Source organism: Panulirus ornatus, chromosome 2, assembly GCF_036320965.1.
Source record: "Panulirus ornatus isolate Po-2019 chromosome 2, ASM3632096v1, whole genome shotgun sequence".
Taxonomy (NCBI): Eukaryota; Metazoa; Arthropoda; class Malacostraca; order Decapoda; family Palinuridae; genus Panulirus; species Panulirus ornatus.
The window spans coordinates 32983837-33010267 of NC_092225.1; the positions used below are offsets into that span (position 1 = coordinate 32983837).

Genomic DNA, 26431 nt, shown 5'->3' on the forward strand with positions numbered 1-26431 from the left:
AACCAGGGGATGTGAAGCATCTGGGGTAAACCATGGAAAGGTGTGTGGGGCCTGGATTCGGATAGGGAGCTGTGGTTTTGATGCATTACACATGACAGCTAAAGACTGAGTGTGAATGAATGTGGCCTTTTTTGTCTTTTCCTGGTGCTACCTCACTGAAAGGGGGAGGGATGCTGTTTCCTGTGTGGCGTGGTAGTGACAGGATTGGATGAAGGCAAACAAGTATGAATATGTACATGTGTATATATGTATATGTTTGTATATATGCATGTATGGATGTTTATGTATATATATCCCTGGGGATAGGGGAGAAAGAATACTTCCCACGTATTCCCTGCGTGTCGTAGAAGGCGACTAAAAGGGGAGGGAGCGGGTGGCTGGAAATCCTCCCCTTTCTTGTTTTTTTTTAATTTTCCAAAAGAAGCAACAGAGAAGGGGGTCAGGTTAGGATATTCCCTCTAAGGCCCAGTTCTCTGTTCTTAATGCTACCTCGCTAACGTGGGAAATGGCAATTAGTATGAAAAAAAAAAAAAAAAATGTGTATATGAGTGGTTGGACCATTCTTTGTCTGTCTCCTGGTGCTACTTCGCTCATGAGGGGTAACTGCATTTAAGTATAATAATAGTATATTAATTTATTTTATATACATCGCTCCAAATCACTCTATTCTTTGCCCTCCTTTCACCCTCCTGCATGTTCAGGCCCCGATCACACAAAATCTTTTTCACTCCATCTTTCCACCTCCAATTTGGTCTCCCTCTTCTCCTCGTTCCCTCCACCTCCGACACATATATCCTCTTGGTCAATCTTTCCTCACTCATTCTCTCCATGTGACCAAACCATTTCAAAACACCCTCTTCTGCTCTCTCACCCACGCTCTTTTTATTTCCACACATCTCTCTTACCCTTACGTTACTTACTCGATCAAACCACCTCACACCACACATTGTCCTCAAACATCTCATTTCCAGCACATCCATCCTCCTGCGCACAACTCTCTCCATAGTCCACGCCTCGCAACCATACAACATTGTTGGAACCACTATTCCTTCAAACATACCCATTTTTGCTTTCCGAGATAATGTTCTCGACTTCCACACATTCTTCAAGGCTCCCAGAATTTTCGCCCCCTCCCCCACCCTATGATCCACTTCCACTTCCATGGTTCCATCCGCTGCCAGATCCACTCCCAAATATCTAAAACACTTCACTTCCTCCAGTTTTTCTCCATTCAAACTCACCTCCCAATTGAATTGACCCTCAACCCTACTGTACCTAATAACCTTGTTCTTATTCACATTTACTCTTAACTTTCTTCTTTCACACACTTTACCAAACTCAGTCACCAGCTTCTGCAGTTTCTCACATGAATCAGCCACCAGCGCTGTATCATCAGCAAACAACAACTGACTCACTTCCCAAGCTCTCTCATCCCCAACAGACTTCATACTTGCCCCTCTTTCCAAAACTCTTGCATTCACCTCCCTAACAACCCCATCCATAAACAAATTAAACAACCATGGAGACATCACACACCCCTGCCGCAAACCTACATTCACTGAGAACCAATCACTTTCCTCTCTTCCTACACGTACACATGCCTTACATCCTCGATAAAAACTTTTCACTGCTTCTAACAACTTTCCTCCCACACCATATATTCTTAATACCTTCCACAGAGCATCTCTATCAACTCTATCATATGCCTTCTCCAGATCCATAAATGCTACATACAAATCCATTTGCTTTTCTAAGTATTTCTCACATACATTCTTCAAAGCAAACACCTGATCCACACATCCTCTACCACTTCTGAAACCACACTGCTCTTCCCCAATCTGATGCTCTGTACATGCCTTCACCCTCTCAATCAATACCCTCCCATATAATTTGCCAGGAATACTCAACAAACTTCTTTTTTTTTTTTTTTTTATACTTTGTCGCTGTCTCCCGCGTTTGCGAGGTAGCGCAAGGAAACAGACGAAAGAAATGCCCCCCCCCCCCCCCCCCCCCCCCCCCCCCCCCGTACACATGTACATACACACGTCCACACACGCAAACATACCTACACAGCTTATACAAACTTATACCTCTGTAATTTGAGCACTCACTCTTATCCCCTTTGCCTTTGTACAATGGCACTATGCACGCATTCCGCCAATCCTCAGGCACCTCACCATGAGTCATACACACATTAAATAACCTTACCAACCAGTCAACAATACAGTCACCCCCTTTTTTAATAAATTCCACTGCAATACCATCCAAACCTGCTGCCTTGCCGGCTTTCATCTTCCGCAAAGCTTTTACTACCTCTTCTCTGTTTACCAACTCATTTTCCCTAACCCTCGCACTTTGCACACCACCTCGACCAAAACACCCTATATCTGCCACTCTATCATCAAACACATTCAACAAACCTTCAAAATACTCACTCCAGCTCCTTCTCACATCACCACTACTTGTTATCACCTCCCCATTTGCGCCCTTCACTGAAGTTCCCATTTGCTCCCTTGTCTTACGCACTTTATTTACCTCCTTCCAGAACATCTTTTTATTCTCCCTAAAATTTAATGATACTCTCTCACCCCAACTCTCATTTGCCCTTTTTTTCACCTCTTGCACCTTTCTCTTGACCTCCTGTCTCTTTCTTTTATACGTCTCCCACTCAATTGCATTTTTTCCCTGCAAAAATCGTCCAAATGCCTCTCTCTTCTCTTTCACTAATACTCTTACTTCTTCATCCCACCACTCACTACCCTTTCCAATCAACCCACCTCCCACTCTTCTCATGCCACAAGCATCTTTTGTGCAATCCATCACTGATTCCCTAAATACATCCCATTCCTCCCCCACTCCCTTACTTCCATTGTTCTCACCTTTTTCCATTCTGTACTCAGTCTCTCCTGGTACTTCCTCACACAAGTCTCCTTCCCAAGCTCACTTACTCTCACCACCCTCTTCACCCCAACATTCACTCTTCTTTTCTGAAAACCCATACAAATCTTCACCTTAGCCTCCACAAGATAATGATCAGACATCCCTCCAATTGCACCTCTCAGCACATTAACATCCAAAAGTCTCTCTTTCGCGCGCCTGTCAATTAACACGTAATCCAATAACGCTCTCTGGCCATCTCTCCTACTTACATAAGTATACTTATGTATATCTCGCTTTTTAAACCAGGTATTCCCAATCATCAGTCCTTTTTCAGCACACAAATCTACAAGCTCTTCACCATTTCCATTTACAACACTGAACACCCCATGTATACCAATTATTTCCTCAACTGCCACATTACTCACCTTTGCATTCAAATCACCCAACACTACAACCCGGTCTCGTGCATCAAAACCACCAACACACTCATTCAGCTGCTCCCAAAACACTTGCCTCTCATGATCTTTCTTCTCATGCCCAGGTGCATATGCACCAATAATCACCCATCTCTCTCCATCAACTTTCAGTTTTACCCATATTAATCGAGAATTTACTTTCTTACATTCTATCACATACTTCCACAACTCCTGTTTCAGGAGTACTGCTACTCCTTCCCTTGCTCTTGTCCTCTCACTAACCCCTGACTTTACTCCCCAGACATTCCCAAACCACTCTTCCCCTTTACCCTTGAGCTTCGTTTCACCCAGAGCCAAAACATCCAGGTTCCTTTCCTCAAACATACTACCTATCTCTCCTTTTTTCTCATCTTGGTTACATCCACACACATTTAGGCACCCCAATCTGAGCCTTCGAGGAGGATGAGCACTCCCCGCGTGACTCCTTCTTCTGTTTCCCATTTTAGAAAGTTAAAAAAAATACAAGGAGGGGAGGATTTCTGGCCCCCGCTCCCGTCCCCTCTAGTCGCTTTCTACGACACGCGAGGAATGCGTGGGAAGTATTCTTTCACCCCTGTCCCCAGGGATAATATACATATATATATACACATATATGTATCCCTGGGGATAGGGGAGAAAGAATACTTCCCACGTATTCCCTGCGTGTCGTAGAAGGCGACTAAAAGGGGAGGGAGCGGGTGGCTGGAAATCCTCCCTTCTCGTTTTTTTTTAATTTTCCAATAGAAGGAACAGAGAAGGGGGCCAGGTGAGGATTTTCCCTCTAAGGCCCAGTCCTCTGTTCTTAATGCTACCTCGCAAATGCGGGAAATGGCGAATCGTATGAAAAAAAAAAAAAAAAAAATATACACATACACACACATACACACACACACGCACATATACACACACACACACACACACACACATACATATATATACATGTGAAAAATGTAAGAAACAATTTAGAAAACTGAAACTTCTAGCTTGAAATGAAATGAAAAAATGAATGTCACATAATGGTTCAACAAAAAATTTGTACTTGAAATGATGCTGTGATAGAACACTGAAAAATCACAACAAAATGTTATTAGATCCACTCCAATAAATCATTCTGTGAAGTAAACACAGGCATGTCTGACCACTAGGAAGGACATTTGAGAATGCAATGATTAATCATGAGAAGGATGCTTAGTTATCTTTTAATGCTGCTGCTAACAGCTTCATTGTAAAGTCTGATAACCACAAGAAAGTAGTTGAAGATATGGTCTGAAAGTGCAACATTTTATGTTGCAACTTGAAAGCAGTATATTCAGTATATCAAACTTTAGAAATGTGATGTTGTGGAATATGTTGCATTGATTACATTATATGAATTTCTTAATTTTGTATTTGTATTATTGTCAAGACCCAGTGCCCAGTGTTTAGCTACGTTTAGTGATTCTACTTTCAAAAACCAAAAGAGACAACATAAATACATACACATGTCCAGGTTGTTGGGGGGTACTTAAATCAGGCAACAAAAACACACTTCTGGAACATCACCTCAGTACATCAAAAACTTGTACACCTGTACAGACTTCAGTCTTCTCTTCCATTTCAAACTATCCCTTCCTAAAGTCCTCCTTTTCTTCCTCCCCTCTGTTAGAAAAAAAGACTTGAAAAAGAACTTTTAATGAAAAAGAGCATGTCTAAATTAACTAGAAACAGCTTGTTTTGTTGCAGTTTATTATCTCAATCTGGTGTAATGATTGTAAAAGAATGGAAGTTGCTGACACTTTTAGGAAGGAAGAAATAGGCATTTGGGTTTATGTGAGACAAGACTTGAGAGGGAGTAGGGCTTGAGTGGAATGGCATGAAGAGTGATTCTGTTCTTTTCTGCAAGCTGATATAGACAGTTATGCAAGAGAGATCGTCATTGTTCATGAACACCTAGTGGTTTGAGTCAGATTTTTTTATTAAGTTTTGCAACTCAAAATATTAAGTGTGAGAGGTTGATTGTGTGGTTGCAAGTGTTCTAAGTAATGATAGAGAAAAGAATGTTAATGATGCCTTCTGAGGAGAACTTGGAAAAAATAGATGTAGTTCCAAGACAGGAACTAATCAGTGGAAATCCTCCCCTCCTGTTTTACTTTTCCAAAAGAGGGAAGAGAGAAGGGGGACAAGTGAAGATTTTTCTGTCTAAGGCTGTCATCTGTTCTTGATGCTACCTCACTGATGTAGGAAATGGTAAATATGTAAGTAAAAGAAAAAGTTTATCCATGGGGATAGGGAAGAAAGAATACTGCCCATGTATTCTCTGCATGTTGTAGAAGGCGACTAAAAGATATGGGAGCGGTTGTTGGAAATCCTCCCCTCCTGTTTTACTTTTCTGAAAGAATGAACAGAGAAGGCGCCCAGTGAGGATTTTCTCCTATAAGGTTCAGCCATCTGTTCGTGATGCTACCTCACTGGTGCGAGAAATGGGGAACATGTATGAAATTTTTCTTTTTTCCAATACGTGAACTAATCAGGGTTTTACATTTGTATATACGAGTTTTACTCTGTTATACAAGGTACCAGCTTTAACATATTCTTTTTTTCCTTAGCCTGCCAGAAAACCGACTCCAGAGAAGATAATATCAACTAAAGTGAAGTCTTCATCTCCTTCACCAGGCAAAACTCCAGAGAAGAAACAAATAGATGTTGACAATAAAGTGGAGAACAACAAAATTTCTGTGTCAAATGTTAAAATAGATTATATGGAGAGAGATTTAGAGGGTCTCCTAGTGGTATTCCTCTATGTCAAAAATATTAACAAGGAAACATCTATTGTCACATTCACTGAAGATTCTATATCGGTACGCTTTTCAACAAGGTATGTATAGAATATTAAATGTTAGGATATATGTATTGATTCTTTATTATTAGCTGTATGTTATGTACAGAGATGGGTGAAAGACTTTTATAGAGGAGCAAATGCATGTGTAAGAGTGTATGGAGAGTTGAACGAATGTTTCAGTATACATGTTGTTTTGAGGCAGGGCTGTGTGATATAACTGGGGCTTTTTAACATGTATATATATGGAGTGGATTGGCAGATTAGAAAGGGTAGTGAGTAATCAGATGAAGAAGTAAGATTGCTAGTGAAAGAGAAAAGAGAGGCATTTGGATAATACAAGGAAGGAGTGCAAATGACTAGTAGATGTATAAAAGAAAGCAGCAGAAGGTCAAGAGGAAGGTGCAAGGGTTGGAAAAGAGGGCAAATGAGAGTTTGGGTGAGGGAGTATCATTAAACTTTAGGGAGGATAAAAAGATGTGGAAGGAGGTAAATAGTGTGCGTGAGACGTAAACAAATGGGAACATCGGTGAGGGGGCAAAGGGGAAGTGATAACAGGTAGTGATGAAATAAGGAGGAGATGGTGTGAGTATTTTGAAGGTTTGTTGAATGTATTTGGTGATAGAGTGGCAGATGTTGGGTGTTTTGGTTGAGGTGGTGTTCGAAGTGAGAGGGTCAGGGAGAATGGTTTGGTTAATAGAGGAGAGGTAGTGCAAGTTTTGTGGAAGATGAAATCTGGCAAGGCAGTGGGTTTGGATGGTATTGCAGTGGAATTTTTTAAGAAAAGGGGTGACTATGTTGTTGTTTGGTTGGTAAGGATATTCAATAAATGTGTGGATCATGGTGAAGTGTCTGAGGATTGGAGGAATACGTGCATAGTGCCATTGTACAAAGGCAAAGGGGAGAAAGGTGAGTGTGCAAACTGCAGAGGCATAAGTTTGTTGAGTATTCCTGGGAAATTTTATGAGAGGGTATTGATTGAGAGAGTAATGGCATGTACAGAGCATCAGATTGGGGAGGAGCAGTGTGGTTTCAGAAGTTCTAAAGGATGTGTGGATCAGGTGTTTGCTTTGAAGAATGTGTGAGAAATACTCGGAAAAAGAGATGGATTTGTATATAGCATTTATGGATCTGGAGAATGCATATGATATGGTTGATAGACATGCTTTGTGGAAGTTCTTAAGAGTATATGGTGTGGGAGATAACTGCTAGGAGTGAAAAGTTTTTACCAAGGATGTAAGACGTGTACGAGTAGGGAGAGGAGAGTGATTGGTTTCCAGTGGTCGGTCTGTGGGAGTGGTGTATGATGTCTCCATGGTTGTTTAATTTCTTTATGAATGGGGTGGTTATGGAGGTGAATGCAAGAATTTTGGAGAGAGGGGCAAATATGCAGTCTGTTGTAGATGAGAGGGCCTGGGAAGTGAGTCAGTTGTTGTATGCCAGTGATACAGCGCTGGTGGCTGATTTGAGTGAGAAACTGCAGAAGATGGTGACTGACTTTGGAAAAGTGTGTGAAAAGAGAAAGCTGAGAGTGAATGTGAATAAGAGCATAAGGTTATTAGGTTCAGAAGGGTTGAGGGACTAATTAATTGGGATGTAAGTTTGAATGGAGAAAAATTGGAGGAAGTGAGGTGTTTTAGGTATCTGGGAGTGGACATAGCAGCGAGTGGAACCATGGAAGCATAAGTGAGTCCCATTGTGGGGGAGAGTTTGAAGGTTCTGGAAAACTGTGGAGAGGAGTGTGGTTGTGTAGAAATACGAGTTTTTGGACAATATGTGCTATGAGGTCGTTTGATCACATTAGTAATAAGGGGTAAGAGAGAAGTGTGGTAATAAAAGAACTTTGGTTGAGAGAGCTGAAGAGGAGGTACTGAAGTGGTTTGAATATAGAGAGAGAATTAGTGAGGAACTGTTGACAAAGAGGATATATGTGTCAGAAGTCTAGGTAACAAGGAGAATGGAGAGACCAAATTGGAGATGGAAAGAAAAAGATTTTAAGCATCGGTGCCTGAACATGTGGGATGGTGAAAGGTTTGCATGGAATAGAGTGAATTCGAATAATGTCTCTTCAGGTGTCGACGTGTTGTCAGTGGACTGAACCAGGCCATGTGAAGCATTTGAGGTAAACCTTGGAAAGGTCTGTGGGGCTTAGTTGTGGATATTGAGCTGTGGTTTCAGTGCATTACACATGACAGCTAGAGAATGGATGTGAGCAGATGTGGCCTTTCTTCTTCTGTTCCTGGTGCTACCTCACTAATATAGGAAATGAGATCATGTATAGAAGAAAAAGAAAGAATGATTAATCATTTACTGATCATGTTGTAGAGTCTTCATTTGTTATGGTTGCTGACCATCTCCCATGTTCATGTGTTGAAGACTCAACAGCAATGCACAGAACATTAAAACACCTGCTGCACATTTCTGCCAGTTGGTTTGGCAGTATGATATATGAGGTAGATGTTAATTGCCTGTTTTCTGAAGATGGTATTTTTGAAGGAATAAGAATTATGTAGATAAGAATGTTTTGATATATATCCTTTTATTTCTTCGCAGTGATCCAAGATTTCTTCAGCAGAATCCAGGTAGTAAAGAAGATTCCATATTTGAGTGGAATTTAACCCTCAAGGACAAAGTCGTCCTAGATGAATGCAGATTTAAAGTCAATCAGAATAATATGGAAATAAAGTTGAAAAAACAAATTAATAAGAAATGGGGCTCTCTGACTGCAGTTGCACCAGACTCTGGTAAGTATTAATCCATTTTCTCATTTTCATGATTGATATATACCCATATCTTAAATAGGTGGAAAAGAATATTACCCACATATTATTGTGCAAGAGTCCTGGAAAGAGGGGCAAGTATGAAGTCTGTTGGGGATGAGAGAGCTTGGGAAGTGAGTCAGTTGTTGTTCGCTGATGATACAGCGCTGGTGGCTGATTCATGTGAGAAACTGCAGAAGCTGGTGACTGAGTTTGGTAAAGTGTGTGGAAGAAGAAAGTTGAGAGTAAATGTGAATAAGAGCAAGGTTATTAGGTACAGTAGGGGTGAGGGTCAAGTCAATTGGGAGGTGAGTTTGAATGGAGAAAAACTGGAGGAAGTGAAGTGTTTTAGATATCTGGGAGTGGATCTGTCAGCGGATGGAACCATGGAAGCGGAAGTGGATCATAGGGTGGGGGAGGGGGCGAAAATTTTGGGAGCCTTGAAAAATGTGTGGAAGTCGAGAACATTATCTCGGAAAGCAAAAATGGGTATGTTTGAGGGAATAGTGGTTCCAACAATGTTGTATGGTTGCGAGGCGTGGGCTATGGATAGAGATGTGCGCAGGAGGATGGATGTGCTGGAAATGAGATGTTTGAGGACAATGTGTGGTGTGAGGTGGTTTGATCGAGTAAGTAACGTAAGGGTAAGAGAGATGTGTGGAAATAAAAAGAGCGTGGTTGAGAGAGCAGAAGAGGGTGTTTTGAAATGGTTTGGGCACATGGAGAGAATGAGTGAGGAGAGATTGACCAAGAGGATATATGTGTCGGAGGTGGAGGGAACGAGGAGAAGAGGGAGACCAAATTGGAGGTGGAAAGATGGAGTGAAAAGGATTTTGTGTGATCGGGGCCTGAACATGCAGGAGGGTGAAAGGAGGGCAAGAAATAGAGTGAATTGGAGTCATGTGGTATACAGGGGTTGACGTGCTGTCAGTGGATTGAAGCAAGGCATGTGAAGCGTCTGGGGTAAACCATGGAAGGCTGTGTAGGTATGTATATTTGCGTGTGTGGACGTGTGTATGTACATGTGTATGGGGGGGGGGCCATTTCTTTCGTCTGTTTCCTTGCGCTACCTCGCAAACGCGGGAGACAGCGACAAAGTATAAAAAAAAAAAAAAAAAAAAATTATTGTGTATCCATATCTTACAGAAGAGGAAAAGAATACGACTGACATATCTCCTGAATGTCATGAAAGGCATCTGAAGAGTAGGAATTGAGGGTGCTGGAAATCTGTCCCTTCTGTTTTAATACTTCCTTATGTTGAAACAGGAGCAAAGTGGAAATTCTCTCTCAAAGGCTCAGTTTTCTGCTTCTGATGCTTCACTACTAGGGCAGGAAGACAAGAAGAAAGTAAAAGAAAAAAAATTAACTTACAAGTGTACAAGTGAATGCTTACGTTCCTTTCAGTGAGAGGAGGGAAGATGAAAGAATGTGTTTTAGGGGGAGATGAGTGAATGCTTTGGCAGATTTATTGCTAGGGATCCCTCAGGTATTGATGTTAGAAGTGGTTTATATAGCAATCAAGAGTATGATTAGAGGACATAGGGTCTGCAGTGCAATTGGAAATGGGGTAAAAGTTCTTCAACTGTGTTTTGAAAGAAATGATGAGGAATTTTAAAAAGTTGGACATATGTGAGATTTGGATTAGAGGTTTTTGGGCATTATTGGATTATATGTTAATATGGCATGTGTTTAAAGGAGAGGTTGTTGGCTGTGAACATTCTTAGAGATGTGGCAGGTAGAATGTCTGACCATTTCTTGGTAGAAGAGATGGTGGAAGTTTATTGAGAGTTCGGGGGAAAAGGGAAATGACACGAGTCAAAGAAGTGTAAAACAGAGCGAGCTTGTAGATATGTCTGTGTACAAAGATACAAGAGAAACTGAGTGAAAAATGTCATAGAGAGAGGATGAATTAAGTAAGGTGAATGGAAAAGGAGTGTAAGATATGGGAAACTTTGACATGCTGGTGAAGTGTGTGGCATGCTGGAGGAACATTGATGTTTGAGAAAGGGTGGAAGGTGATAGTGTGAGAAAGGTAAATCATTATTAAAAGAAAAAAAGGTAGATTTTTGGATTTTATTTAGAGGAAAGGACTGCAGTTGGCGGGAAGTCAAGTGAAAGATATTTGAGCTAGAAATGAAACCAAATTACGGAAGGGATGAGAGAGTATTGATTTTCAAAGCAAACAAGAAATTGTCTTGAAGAAGGTGAATATTGTACCTTCTTATAAGTACTTATCATGGGAATCTGCCAGAATGGCAGGACCAGTGCGTGTTGCTCATCTCTTGATTTGTGTCAGTCAGTGACTCTTCTCTCAACGACCTCTCCAGTTCTACCACTTGTTTTGCTTATAACATAAAGCTGTTTGTTTCAGCAGCTACTCTCTGGCATATTTATCTATTTTTTATTCATACATTAATGTTTTGAGTCATGCATTTTTCTGAATTTTCCTGGTAACGCTATGTATATTTTTGTTCTTTTGTTATTGCATTGAATGATTGTGCCAGCATCCTTGACAGGCATTTGTAGATCTTCTGAACTCTTTATGGTAAATTTCCTGAAATTACTTGTGGCTTAATTATTCTTCATCTTTATTGCTGGGTTTCTTCCAGGTTTAAAACAGTGTTTTTAGGCCTTCTGTTATTTGCCAGACTTATTTTATTATATTTTTGCCTCTTCAACACTCAAGTTCATAGCTTAGGCTATGATAGTTTATGTGCTCCATCCAATGATTTTACTTGTGAAGTGTTCCTGTTTTCTATCTTAACTGTTTATTTTTATCTGCTTTACTAGCAGCCATGTAGCACATGTGTTTTCAAGCTTACTTCATGTATCTTTCATACTTTTTTGTAATTACCCACATGATGAGGTAGTGCCTGTAACAGACAAAGACTGGCCTCATTGCTCCCATCCAGTTGATCTGTGTGTCTAGTAGTGACCCTTCTCTCGAGCACTTTCTTCTTCTACCAGTTGTTTAGTCTGTTGCATAATGGAGTTTTTTAAGCAGCTACTCATCTAGCATAGTTTCCTATTCTCAATTCATATGGTATTGTTTTCAGTCATGTTAAATCTGAATATTTCTGTCGATGCTCTTGAGTATATTTTGGTTCTTCAGATATGGTATTAAATGATTGTTCCAGCTTCCATGCCAGGCAGTTTTGAAACCTTGTCTGAAATCTTTATGGTAAACTTCTTGTAATTACTTTTTACTTAATGATTCTGGATTTTTGTTGCTGTTTTTTTTTCAAGTTTAAAACATTAACTGCCAGGCATATATCATGTATTTGTCTCTTCAACAGTGTATATTTGCATAACTCCAACTATTTTTTTTTTTCACGATGATTTATATGCGTCAGTCCACTGATTCACTTGCTAAGTGGTTCTGTGTTATCTCTGTGACATGTTTATTTCTATCTGATTTACTGGCAGCCATGCAACACATGTTTTCAGTCTTCTCATTTTTCCATGCTTGTTTACCATTACCTATGTAGTGAGGTAGGGCTAGGAAAAGACAAATACTGGTCTCATTTGGTCACATCCGAGTATGCCTCTGAACTAGCACTGTCCTGTTTTGTTTAAAAGTCAAAACTTTTCCTTCTTGGAAGAATGCATTAATATATCCGATCCCCAAGAATGGTTACCATTCTGACCCCTCTAACTATTGTCCTATATCTTTGACATCTACCATGTCCATAATCTTTGAATCCCTCCTTGACTCCCATATCTTAGACACCTTGTATCTCACAGTCTTCTCTGTGATCACCAGTATGGCTTCCATAAGGTGAAATACACTTGTGATATTCATTCCTATCTTTTTTTTTTTTTCTCGCTGTCTCCCGCGTTTGCGAGGTAGCGCAAGGAAACAGACAAAAGAAATGGCCCAACCCACCCCCATACACATGTATATACATACGTCCACACACGCAAATATGCATACCTACACAGCTTTCCATGGTTTACCCCAGATGCTTCACATGCCCTGATTCATTCCACTGACAGCACGTCAACCCCGGTACACCACATCAATCCAATCCACTCTATTCCTTGCCCTCCTTTCACCCTCCTGCATGTTCAGGCCCCGATCACACAAAATCTTTTTCACTCCATCTTTCCACCTCCAATTTGGTCTCCCACTTCTCCTCGTTCCCTTCACCTCCGACACATATATCCTCTTGGTCAATCTTTCCTCACTCATTCTCTCCATGTGCCCAAACCATTTCAAAACACCCTCTTCTGCTCTCTCAACCACGCTCTTTTTATTTCCACACATCTCTCTTACCCTTACGTTACTTACTCGATCAAACCACCTCACACCACACATTGTCCTCAAACATCTCATTTCCAGCACATCCATCCTCCTGCGCACAACTCTATCCATAGCCCACGCCTCGCAACCATACAACATTGTTGGAACCACTATTCCTTCAAACATACCCATTTTTGCTTTCCGAGATAATGTTCTCGACTTCCACACATTCTTCAAGGCTCCCAGAATTTTCGCCCCCTCCCCCACCCTATGATCCACTTCCGCTTCCATGGTTCCATCCGCTGCCAGATCCACTCCCAGATATCTAAAACACTTCACTTCCTCCAGTTTTTCTCCATTCAAACTCACCTCCCAATTGACTTGACCCTCAACCCTACTGTACCTAATAACCTTGCTCTTATTCACATTTACTCTTAACTTTCTTCTTTCACACACTTTACCAAACTCAGTCACCAGCTTCTGCAGTTTCTCACATGAATCAGCCACCAGCGCTGTATCATCAGCGAACAACAACTGACTCACTTCCCAAGCTCTCTCATCCCCAACAGACTTCATACTTGCCCCTTTTCTTTCTTTTAAACTATTTGCCATTTCCTGCATTAGCGAGGTAGCATTAGGAACAGAGGACTGGGCCTTTTTTGGAATATCCTCACCTGGCCCCCTCCGTTCCCTCTTTTGGAAAATAAAAAAAAAAAAAAACGAGGATTTCCAGGCCCCCGCTCCCTCCCCTTTTAGTCGCCTTCTATGAAACGCAGGGAATACATGGGAAGTATTCTTAATCCCCTATCCCCAGGGAGGTAAGTTTGAATGGAGAAAAACTGGAGGAAGTAAAGTGTTTTAGATATCTGGGAGTGGATCTGGCAGCGGATGGAACCATGGAAGCGGAAGTGGATCATAGGGTGGGGGAGGGGGCGAAAATCCTGGGAACCTTGAAGAATGTGTGGAAGTCGAGAACATTATCTCGGAAAGCAAAAATGGGTATGTTTGAAGGAATAGTGGTTCCAACAATTTTGTATGGTTGCGAGGCGTGGGCTATGGATAGAGTTGTGCGCAGGAGGGTGGATGTGCTGGAAATGAGATATTTGAGGACAATGTGTGGTGTGAGGTGGTTTGATCGAGTAAGTAACGTAAGGGTAAGAGAGATGTGTGGAAATAAAAAGAGCGTGGTTGAGAGAGCAGAAGAGGGTGTTTTGAAATGGTTTGGGCACATGGAGAGAATGAGTGAGGAAAGATTGACCAAGAGGATATATGTGTTGGAGGTGGAGGGAACGAGGAGAAGTGGGAGACCAAATTGGAGGTGGAAAGATGGAGTGAAAAAGATTTTGTGTGATCGGGGCCTGAACATGCAGGAGGGTGAAAGGAGGGCAAGGAATAGAGTGAATTGGATCGATGTGGTATACCGGGGTTGACGTGCTGTCAGTGGATTGAATCAGGGCATGTGAAGCGTCTGGGGTAAACCATGGAAAGCTGTGAAGGTACATATGTTTGCGTGTGTGCACGTGTATGTATATACATGTGTATGGGGGTGGGTTGGGCCATTTCTTTCGTCTGTTTCCTTGCGTTACCTCGCAAACGTGGGAGACAGCGACAAAGCAAAAAAAAAAAAAAATATCTTTTTTATTTATTTTGCTTTGTCGCTGTTTCCCGCGTTTGCGAGGTAGCACAAGGAAACAGACGAAAGAAAATGGCCCAACCCACCCCCATACACATGTATATACATACACGTCCACACACGCAAATATACATACCTATACATCTCAATGTACACATATATATACACACACAGACACATACATATATACCCATGCACACAATTCACACGTTGTCTGCCTTTATTCATTCCCATCGCCACCTCGCCACACATGGAATACCATCCCCCTCCCCCCTCATGTGTGCGAGGTAGCACTAGGAAAAGACAACAAAGGCCCCATTCATTCACACTTTGTCTCTAGCTGTCATGCAATAATGCCTGAAACCACAGCTCCCTCTCTTTTCACATCCAGGCCCCACACAACTTTCCATGGTTTACCCCAGACGCTTCACATGCCCTGATTCAATCCATTGACAGCATGTCGACCCCGGTATACCACATTGATCCAATTCACTCTTTTCCTTGCCCGCCTTTCACCCTCCTGCATGTTCAGGCCTCGATCACTCAAAATCTTTTTCACTCCATCTTTCCACCTCCAATTTGGTCTCCCACTTCTCCTCGTTCCCTCCACCTCTGACACATATATCCTCTTAGTCAATCTTTCCTCACTCATTTTCTCCATGTGCCCAAACCATTTCAAAACACCCTCTTCTGCTCTCTCAACCACGCTCTTTTTATATCCACACATCTCTCTTACCCTTACATTACTTACTCGATCAAACTACCTCACACCACATATTGTCCTCAAACATCTCATTTCCAGCACACCCACCCTCCTGCACACAACTCTATCCATAGCCCACGCCTCGCAACCATACAACATTGTTGGAACCACTATATTTTTATGGTACACATGAATTGATGTATATGATCGTGTATATATATATGTGTGTATATGTATATATATATATTTATTTATTTATTTATTTTGCTTTATCGCTGTCTCCCGCGTTTGCAAGGCAGCGCAAGGAAACAGACAAAAGAAGTACCCAAACCACCCACATACACATGTATATATATATACACACACAGACATATACATATACACACATATACATAATTCTTACTGTCTGCCTTTATTCATTCCCATCACCACCTCGCCACACATGAAATAACAACCCCCTCCCACCTCATGTGTGCGATGTAGCGCTAGGAAAAGACAACAAAGGCCACATTCGTTCGCACTCAGTCTCTAGTAATAATGCACTGAAACCACAGCTCCCTTTCCACATCCAGGCCCCACACAACTTTCCATGGTTTACCCCAGACGCTTCACATGCCCTGGTTCAATCCATTGACAGCATGTCGACCCCAGTATACGACATTGTTCCAATTCATTCTATTCCTTGCCCGCCTTTCACCTTCCTACATGTTCAGGCCCCAGTCACTCAAAATCATTTTCACTCGATCTTTCCACCTCCAATTTGGTCTCCCACTTCTGCTCGTTCCCTCCACCTCTGACACATATCCTCTTGGTCAATCTTTCCTCACTCATTCTCTCCATGTGCCCAAACCATTTCAAAACACCCTCTTCTGCTCTCTCAACCACGCTCTTTTTATTTCCACCCACACATCTCTCTTACCCTTACATTACTTACTCGATCAAACCACCTCACACCACATATTGTCCTCAAACATCTCATTTCCAGCACATCCACCCTCCTGCACACAACTCTATCCATAGCCCACGCCTCGCAACCATACAACATTGTTTGGAACCACTATTCCTTCAAACATACCCATTTTTGCTTTTGGAGATAATGTTCTCGACTTTCAAACATTCTTCAAGGCTCTTTGAAGGTTTGTTGAATGTGTTTGATGATAGAGTGGCAGATATAGAGTGTTTTGGTCGAGGTGGTGTGCAAAGTGAGAGGGTTAGGGAAAATGATTTGGTAAACAGAGAAGAGGTAGTAAAAGCTTTGCAGAAGATGAAAGCTGGCAAGGCAGCAGGTTTGGATGGTATTGCAGTGGAATTTATTAAAAAGGGGGTGACTGTATTGTTGACTGGTTGGTAAGGTTATTTAATGTATGTATGACTCATGGTGAGGTGCCTGAGGATTGGCGGAATGCTTGCATAGTGCCATTGTACAAAGGCAAAGGGGATAAGAGTGAGTGCTCAAATTACAGAGGTATAAGTTTGTTGAGTATTCCTGGTATATTATATGGGAGGGTATTGATTGAGAGGGTGAAGGCATGTACAGAGCATCAGATTGGGGAAGAGCAGTGTGGTTTCAGAAGTGGTAGAGGATGTGTTGATCAGGTGTTTGCTCTGAAGAATGTATGTGAGAAATACTTAGAAAAGCAAATGGATTTGTATGTAGCATTTATGGATCTGGAGAAGGCATATGATAGAGTTGATAGAGATGCTCTGTGGAAGGTACTAAGAATATATGGTGTGGGGGCAAGTTGTTAGAAGCAGTGAAAAGTTTTTATCGAGGATTTAAAGCATGTATACGTGTAGGAAGAGGGGAAAGTGATTGGTTCTCGGGGAATGTAGGTTTGCGGCAGGGATATGTTATGTCTCCATGGTTGTTTAATTTGTTTATGGATGGGGTTGTTAGGGAGGTGAATGCAAGAGTTTTGGAAAGAGGGGCAAGTATGCAGTCTGTTGTGGATGAGAGAGCTTGGGAAGTGAGTCAGTTGTTGTTCGCTGCTGATACAGCGCTGGTGGCTGATTCATTTGAGAAACTGCAGAAGCTGGTGACTGAGTTTGGTAAAGTGTATGAAAGAAGAAAGTTAAAAGTAAATGTGAATAAGAGCAAGGTTATTAGTTACAGTAGGGTTGAGGGTCATGTCAATTGGGAGGTAAGTTTGAATGGAGAAAAACTAGAGGAAGTAAATTGTATTAGATATCTGGGAGTGGATATGGCAGAGGATGGAACCATAGAAGTGGAAGTGAATCATAGGGTGGGGGAGGGGGCGAAAATCCTGGGAGCCTTGAAGAATGTGTGGAAGTCAAGAACATTATCTCAGAAAGCAAAAATGGGTATGTTTGAAGGAATAGTGGTTCCAACAATGTTGTATGGTTGCTAGGCGTGGGCTATGGATAGAGTTGTGCGCAGGAGGGTGGGTGTGCTGGAAATGAGATGTTTGAGGACAATAGGTGGTGTGAGGTGGTTTGATCGAGTAAGTAATGTAAGGGTGAGAGAGATGTGTAGAAATAAGAAGAGTGTGGTTGAGAGAGCAGAAGAGGGTGTTTTGAAATGGTTTGGGCACATGGAGAGAATGAGTAAGGAAAGATTGACCAAGAGGATATATGTGTTGGAGGTGGAGGGAACGAGGAGAAGTGGGAGACCAAATTAGTGATGGAAAGATGGAGTGAAAAAGATTTTGAGTGATCGGGGCCTGAACATGCAGGAGGGTAAAAGGCGGGCAAGGAATAGAGTGAAGTGGATCGATGTGGTATACGGGGGTTTACGTGCTGTCAGTGGATTGATCAGGGCATGTGAAGCGTCTGGGGTAAACCATGGAAAGTTCTGTGGGGCCTGGATGTGGAAAGGGAGCTGTGGTTTCGGGCATTATTGCATGACAGCTTGAGACTGAGTGTAAACGAATGTGGCCTTTGTTGTCTTTCCCTAGCACTACCTCGCACACATGAGGGGGGAGGGAGATGTTATTCCATGTGTGGCGAGGTGGCGATGGGAATGAATAAAGGCAGACAGTGTGAATTGTGTGCATGTGTATATATGTATATGTGTGTGTGTGTGTATATATATGTGTACATGGTGGTGTATGGGTATGTATATTTGCCTGTGGGGACGTGTATGTATATACATGTTTATGGGGGTGGGTTGGGCCATTTCTTTCGTCTGTTTCCTTGTGCTACCTCGCAAACGTGGGAGACAGCGACAAAGCAAAATAATGAATGTAAATAATATTTATACGTAAACTTCATGATAATTCTTAATTTTTGTTGCCTTTATCTCTTATCGTCATACCCCTGGAAAATAATTTTTAGTTAAGGTATGCTTAACTTATCCAATTGATATCGAATTGTGTATCGAGAGTTTGATATGAAGGCCATATCCTTATCATTGGTTCCTTTGCAGTGTTCAGCTATTGTAGGTCCTCTTGTGTATTTTACATTCATAGTCTTACTTATTTCATGAATTCTTTGGGATTATTTTTAACATTCATGGAAATTCTCTTTTCACACTTGTATTTACTTTGTCTTTTATACTTTTTCCATTCCCTTTGTGTTTTCATTAGTTCTTGACAGTTTTTGTAATAATCTATAACTTGAATATCTTTTATATTTTTTTTTCAGGCAATTAACTCTTATTTTCTTAGCTATCCAGGCTAATTTTTTGATTTTGCATCCTCTTTTCATAGCTCTTAGATTGTTATTGTCAATCTTTTCATAACTTAGAGTGTTTTCATTATGAATCAAGAAATTTGTTTTAAGATATATTCTGCATCTCTTCTAATGTATTCTTTTCAAGGAGTTTTATCCAGGTATTATTGCCAATTTCATGTCTTATTTTCTCAGAGTTTTCTCTCCAGTCATCTAGGATCAAGAGTTTGTTGTCATTAATGTTGTTATATGCTAGAGTCTCACATACCTAACAGGTTTTGATCAAGTCTGTCTCGCTGGTAAAGGCAGGCTCTAGAATATTTTGGCCTCTTAGTCAGCTTATTTCTTGACTGATCAAGGAAGGTGCTTTCAGACAAGTTGATTAGTCTGTTTTCCACATGATCACCTGTTTATGCTTAGATTGGTAAAGTCATCGCCTATGATACCTTTATTATTGTCTACCGTGAATTTTATTTTGTCACACAGCATATTGTCATTTTCCTTCTGCTTAGGAAGTCTGTATGTGATGCCAAAACATATTTACTTTTGCATTTTGTCAGCTATATCAGTACAAAGAGATTCATATGTATGGGCGTAGAAGTTGCATACTTTAATTATACCAAGGGTCTTTTCAACATAGATTTAAACACCACTTTCCTTTTGCAAGTGATCTGTTGTGAACTGTTTGTTTCCAGGTACAGTATTATTTAATTCAGTGAGAAAATTTTTATTCTGAGTCTAACCATGTTACTGAGGCTGTGATAATGTTCAGTTTATCTGTGTTAGTATATGATAGCTCATATCATTTGGAAATAATGCTCCTCGCCCTTGCGTACAATAGCTAATTTTGATATGCATTATAAGAGCCTTGGAAGTCAATTGGCTCAGTTTACAAGATTATTGTTATTGGTGTATGTGTTAATATGTGTGTGTGTGCAGCAGTTGGAAAGGGGAGCCCTTCTACTTGTGCTTGGTTTGTAATTTTGATTTGACTTGTTTTACTCTTGTTTCTTACTTGCTCTGTTCCCTGCTTCCACCTGGGAAGTGATCTCAAGTTACACTGTTTTGCCTTTTCCCTTATTTGCATGATTCCCAAGCTGCACAAGCTGACCTGTCCTGTCTTATTCCCTCACTGCCATGTTCCTTGTCTATTTATGAAGTGACTTGTATTGTCAGGGAAGTAACATCCGGCTGCCCTAATTTGCCTTTTCCTCTGACTGCTTCTACTTGTAAAATGACTTCAGTTACTTGGGAAGTGACCACTAGCTACCTTACTCTTGGGGAAGTTACCACTAGCTGCCCTACTCTGCCATGTTCCCAGTTTTCCTTATCTTCACCTGCACTTGGTTTGTGACTTCTTGTTGACCTATCCTGTCATGTGCCTTATCATCAGGAATCCTTCTTTCAGCTTTTCCATGTTCTAAATCTTTTTTTTTGGGGGGTGGGTGGGGGAGGAGAGCCTAATATTCTTGTCTAACACTGTCAAGGTGAGCTTTCCCAATTCCATTCAAATAGAGGCGATCTTTGGCAAAGAGACTTTTGTCCCGGCAAAATTGATTCCCATAAATCAACAGAAAAACATTTTGCTCCTTTGTACGGAAAGCCTCCTTTATATTGTTTATCCCCAGAATTCTACTGAGGGTATAAGAATTTACACTATATCTGGGCAGCATTCCCAATGAAACTACTTTTGTATGTCTCGTTTAAACTGACAGATGAGAGCCTTATGCTTTTCTTTAATTTTCTTTGATCTCCCACTAACTGTATCATTAGTCCCCACCTGGACAACAAAAGTTGTATCCTCAGGAACACTGGAGACATTGTCATCAAACTTCCTTAGAATATTCTGTATTTGTATACCAGGAAAGCAGTTTTTTTTTTTCTCTCCTATTTCCTTTTGCACAGAACTCCTGGTGTTGATCTCTAACTAAGGAGTCCCCAACCAGAATGATACTATGATTATGCTGTACTTCATCCTCCAATAAAGTAAATCAATTTTGGGTCGGTACCTCCCTAGCCTGACCTGCAACTGCAAGCCAACAAGTCTTCCTAGCAGGCTGGAAGGTAAAGCTATCCTTTACTTTAGTTTCCATAGCCACCTTCTTAGTCTCTTAAGTTATCTGCCCTATTCATTATTCAAGTTCTCTTCCAACTGGTTATCTTCTGCTTTTGCAGTAACCAATCCTGCATCTTTTTTCCATATTTCATCCTGTTGCCTAAATTCCCCAATGCTCTACTATTCTTCCAAATTTTTACATGCAATATGTCACCAGTTTCATACAGCAGACATGTAGTTAACTTGTTCCCTGATGTGGAAGTCATGGTGGTAAACTTTGTCAAGTAGCTATTAGTACCAAAATATGAAGGAGGTATCATTTTGCATAGTACTAAGGTGAACTGGAAACTCATAAGATCCATGTTTGCTTGTAGCATAGGTTTCACTGCAATTGACAGAGGTTTTACCATGACGGACACAGTTGTGACAATATTTTGAAGTACTGTAGAGTGTGCAAGGTGATAGGGTAGATGTAGGGTGTTTGGGATGTGGAGGTATGTGAATTGAGAGAGTCATGGAAAGTGTTTTGGTGGAAAGAGTTGATGAACGCCTTATGAAAGATGGCATTTGGCAAAGCAACTGGAGTGGATAGGATTGCAGCTAAATTTCTCAAGAAAAGTGGTGGCACTGTTTTTGTTTGATTAGTTAGGATATTTTGGATGTATGGCCAAGGTTGAGGTGCCTGAGGACTGGCAAGATACTTGTATAGTGCCATTGTATAATGTAAGAGGACAAAAGTGAATATTTTTTTCATACTTCATCGCCATTTCCTGTGCTAGCGAGTTAGTGGCAGGACACTGACAAAGAGACACATCCACTCACATGGATGGAAGTGAAGTGTTTTAGATATCTGGGAGTGGATTTGGCAACGGATGCAACCATGGAAGCAGAAGTGAGTCACAGGATGGGGGAGGGGGCAAAGGTTCTGGGAGCATTGAAAAATGTGTGGAGGGTGAGAATGTTATCTCAGAGAGCAAAAATGGCTATGTTTGAATGAATAGTGGCATCGACAATGTTATATGATTGTGAGGCATGGGCTATAGATAGGGTTGTGCAGGGGAGGGTGGATGTGTTGGAAATGAGATGTTTGAAGACAATATGTAGTGTGAGGTGCTATGATCAAGTAAGTAATGGAAGGGTAAGAGAGATGTGTGGTGATAAAAAGAGAGTGGTCGGGAGAGGAGAAGAGGGTGTATTGAAATGGTTTGGTCACATGGAGAGAATGAGTGAGGAAAGATTGACAAAGAGGATATATGTGTCAGAGGTGGAGGGAACGAGGAGAAGTGGGAGATAAATTGGAGGTGGAAGGATGAAGTGAAAATGATTTTGAGCGATTGGGGCCTGAACATACAGGAGGGTGTAAGGCATGCAAGGAATAGAATGAATTAGAGTGATGTGGTATACTGGGGTCGACATGCTGTCAATGCATTGAACCAAGCCATTTTTGCTCTCTGAGATAACGTTCTCACCTTCCACACGTTCTTCAACGCTCCCAGAACCTTCGCCCCCTCCCCCACCCTGTGACTCACTTCCACATCCATGGTTCCATCCGCTGCGAAACCCACTCCCAGACATCTAAAACACTTCACTTCCTCCAGTTTTTTCCATGCAGACATACCTTCCAGTTGACTTGTGCCTCCACCCTACTGAACCGAAAAACCTTACTCTTATTCACATTTACACTCATTTTGTTTTTTTAACGCTTTACCAAACTCAGTCACCAGCAGTTTCTCACCCGAATCAGCCACCAGCGCTGTATCATCAATGAACAACAATTATCTCACTTCCCAAGCCCTCTTATCCACAACAGACTGCATGCTTGCCCCTCTCTCCAAAACTCTTGCATTCAGCTCCCTAACAACCCCATCCTTAAACAAATTAAACAACCATGGAGACATCATGCACCCATGCCGCAAACCGACATTCACTGGGAACCAATCACTTTCCTTTCTTCCTACTCGTACACATGCCTTACATCCTCGATAAAAACTTTTCATTACTTATAGCAACTTACATCCCTCACCATATATACTCTTAATACTTTCCACAGAGAATCTCTATCAACTCTATCATATTCCATCTGCAGATCCATAAATGCTACATACAAATCCATTTGTTTTCTAAGTATTTCTTTTATACATTCTTCAAAGTAAAGACCTGATCCACACATCCTCTACCACTTCTGAAACCACGCTGCTCTTCCCCAATCTGATGCACTGTACATGCCTTCACCCTCTCAGTCAATACCCTCCCATATCATTTACCAGGAATACTCAACAAACTTATACCTTTGTAATTTGAACACTCACCTTTATCCCCTTTATCTTTGTATAGTGGCACTATGCATGCATTATGCCAATCCTCTGGCACTTCACCATGAACCATACATACATTGAATATTCTCACCAACCAGTCAACAACACAGTCGCCCCCATTTTTAATAAATTCCACTGCAATACCATCCAAACCCGCTGCCATATAGCAATTTTATATGGTTGTGAGGTGTGGGCTACATATAGGGTGTGGAGGAGGGTGGATGTGCTGGAAATGAGATGTTTAAGGGCAATATGTGGTGTGAGGTGGTTTGATCGAGTAAGTAATGAAAGGGTAAGAGAGATGTGTGGTAATAAAAAGAGTGTGGTTGAGAGAGCAGAAGAGGGTGTATTGAAATGGTTTGGTCACATGGAGAGAATGAGTGAGGAAAGATTGACAAAGAAGATGTATGTGTCAGAGGTGGAGGGAACAAGAAATGGGAGACCAAATTGGAGGTGGAAGGATGGAGTGAAAAAGATTTTGAGTGATCGGGGCTGGAACATGCAAGAGGGTGAAAGGTGTGCAAGGACTAGAGTGAATTGGAACGATGTGGTGTACCAGGGTTGACATGCTGTCAAGTGGGAAACCAAATTAGGGGTGGAAGGATGAAGTGAAAAAGATTTTGAGCGCTCGGGGCCTGAAGACAAGGAGGGTGAAAGGCGTGTAAGGAATAGAGTGAATTGGAACGAAAAGGTATACTGGGGTCGATGTGTTGTCAGTAGATTGAACCAGGGCATGTGAAGCATCTGGGGTAAATCATGGAAAGTTTTGTGGGGCCTGGATGTGGAAAGGGAGCTGTGGTTTTGGTGCATTATACATGGCAACTAGAGACTGAGTGTGAAGGAATGTAACCTTTGTTGTCTTCTCCTAGCACTCCCTCTCGCGCATGCGGGTGGAGGGGGTTGTCATTCCATGTGTAGCAGGGTGGCAACGGGAATGAATAAAAGCAGCAAGTATGAATAATGTACATGTGTATATGTCTATGTATGCATATTTATGTATACCTTGAAATGTATCTGTGCGTGTATGGACGTGTATGTATATACATGTGTGTGTAGGTGGGTTGGGCCATTTCTTTTGTCTGTTTCCTTGCGCTACCTCGCTAACGCGGGAGACAGCGACAAAGTATGATAACAGAAGAAGGAGTCACGCGGGGAGTGCTCATCCTCCTCGAAGGCTCAGATTGGGGTGTCTAAATGTGTGTGGATGTAACCAAGATGAGAAAAAAGGAGTGATAGATAGTATCTTTGAGGAAAGGAACCTGGATGTTTTGGTTCTGAGTGAAGCAAAGCTCAAGGGTAAAGGGGAAGAGTGGTTTGGGATTGTCTTGGGAGTAAAGTCAGGGGTTAGTGAGAGGACTAGAGCGAGGGAAGGAGTAGCACTACTACTGAAACAGGAGTGGTGGGAGTATGTGATAGAGTGTAAGAAAGTAAACTGTAGATTGATATGGGTAAAACTGAAAGTTGATGGAGTGAGATGGGTGATTATTGGTGCGTCTGCACCTGGGCATGAGAAGAAAGATCATGAGAGGCAAGTGTTTTGGGAGCAGCTGAATGAGTGTGTTAGTAGTTTTGATATACGTGAGGGAATAATTGGTGTACATGGGGTGTTCAGTGTTGTAAATGGAAATGGTGAAGAGCTTGTAGATTTATGTGCTGAAAAAGGACTGGTGACTGGGAATACCTGGTTTAAAAAGAGAGATATACATAAGTATACGTATGTAATAAGGAGAGATGGCCAGAGAGCGTTGTTGGATTATGTGTTAATTGATAGGCACGCGAAAGAGAAACTTTTGGATGTTATTGTGCTGAGAGGTACAACTGGAGGGATGTCTGATCATTATATTGTGGAGGCAAAGGTGAAGATTTGTAGGGATTTTCAGAAAAGAAGAGAGAATGTTGGGGTGAAAAGAGTGGTGAGAGTAAGTGAGCTTGGGAAGGAGACTTGTGTGAGGAAGTACCAGGAGAGACTGTACAGAATGGAAAAAGGTGAGAACAAAGGAGGTAAGGGGAGTGGGGGAGGAGTGGGATGTATTTAGGGAAGCAGTGATAGTTTGCGCAAAAGATGCTTGTGGCATGAGAAACGTGGGAGGTGGGCAGATTAGAAAGGGTAGTGAGTGATGGGATGAAGACATAAGATTATTAGAGAAGAGAGAGGCATTTGGATGATTTTTGCAGGGAAATAATGGAAATGAGTGGGAGATCTATAATAGAGAGGCAGGAGGTCAAGAGAAAGGTGCAAGAGGTGAAAAAGAGGGCAAGTGAGAGTTGGGGTGAGAGGATATCATTAAATTTTAGGGAGAATAAAAAGATGTTTTGGAAGGAGGTAAATAAATTTCGTAAGACAAGGGAGCAAATGGGAACTTCAGTGAAGGGGGCTAATGGGGAGGTGATAACAAGTAGTGGTGATGTGAGAAGGAGATGGAGTGAGTATTTTGAAGGTTTGTTGAATGTGTTTGATGATAGAGTGGCAGATATAGGGTGTTTTGGTCGAGGTGGTGTACAAAGTGAGAGGGTTAGTGAAAATGATTTGGTAAATAGAGAAGAGGTAGTAAAAGCTTTATGGAAGATGAAAGCCGGCAAGGCAGCAGGTTTGGATGGTATTGCAGTGGAATTTATTAAAAAAGGGGGTGACTGTATTGTTGACTGGTTGGTAAGGTTATTTGATGTATGTATGACTCATTGTGAGGTGCCTGAGGATTGGTGGAATGCTTGCATAGTGCCATTGTACAGAGGCAAAGGGGATAAGAGTGAGTGCTCAAATTACAGAGGTATAAGTTTGTTGAGTATTCCTGGTAAATTATATGGGAGGGTATTGATTGAGAAGGTGAAGGCATGTACAGAGCATCAGATTGGAGAAGAGCAGTGTGGTTTCAGAAGTGGTAGAGGATGTGTGGATCAGGTGTTTGCTTTGAAGAATGTATGTGAGAAATACTTAGAAAAGC

At 41.5% G+C, this 26431-nt stretch overlaps 1 protein-coding gene across 1 annotated transcript in view; it reads left to right on the top strand.

The window, feature by feature from the left end:
* Positions 1-26431, top strand: part of LOC139756055 (ubiquitin carboxyl-terminal hydrolase 19-like) — a 197528-nt gene that overhangs the window by 36479 nt on the left and 134618 nt on the right. The window contains 2 exon segments of the mRNA XM_071675047.1: positions 5921-6189; positions 8704-8894. Of these exon segments, the coding sequence (XP_071531148.1) occupies positions 5921-6189; positions 8704-8894 (460 nt within the window).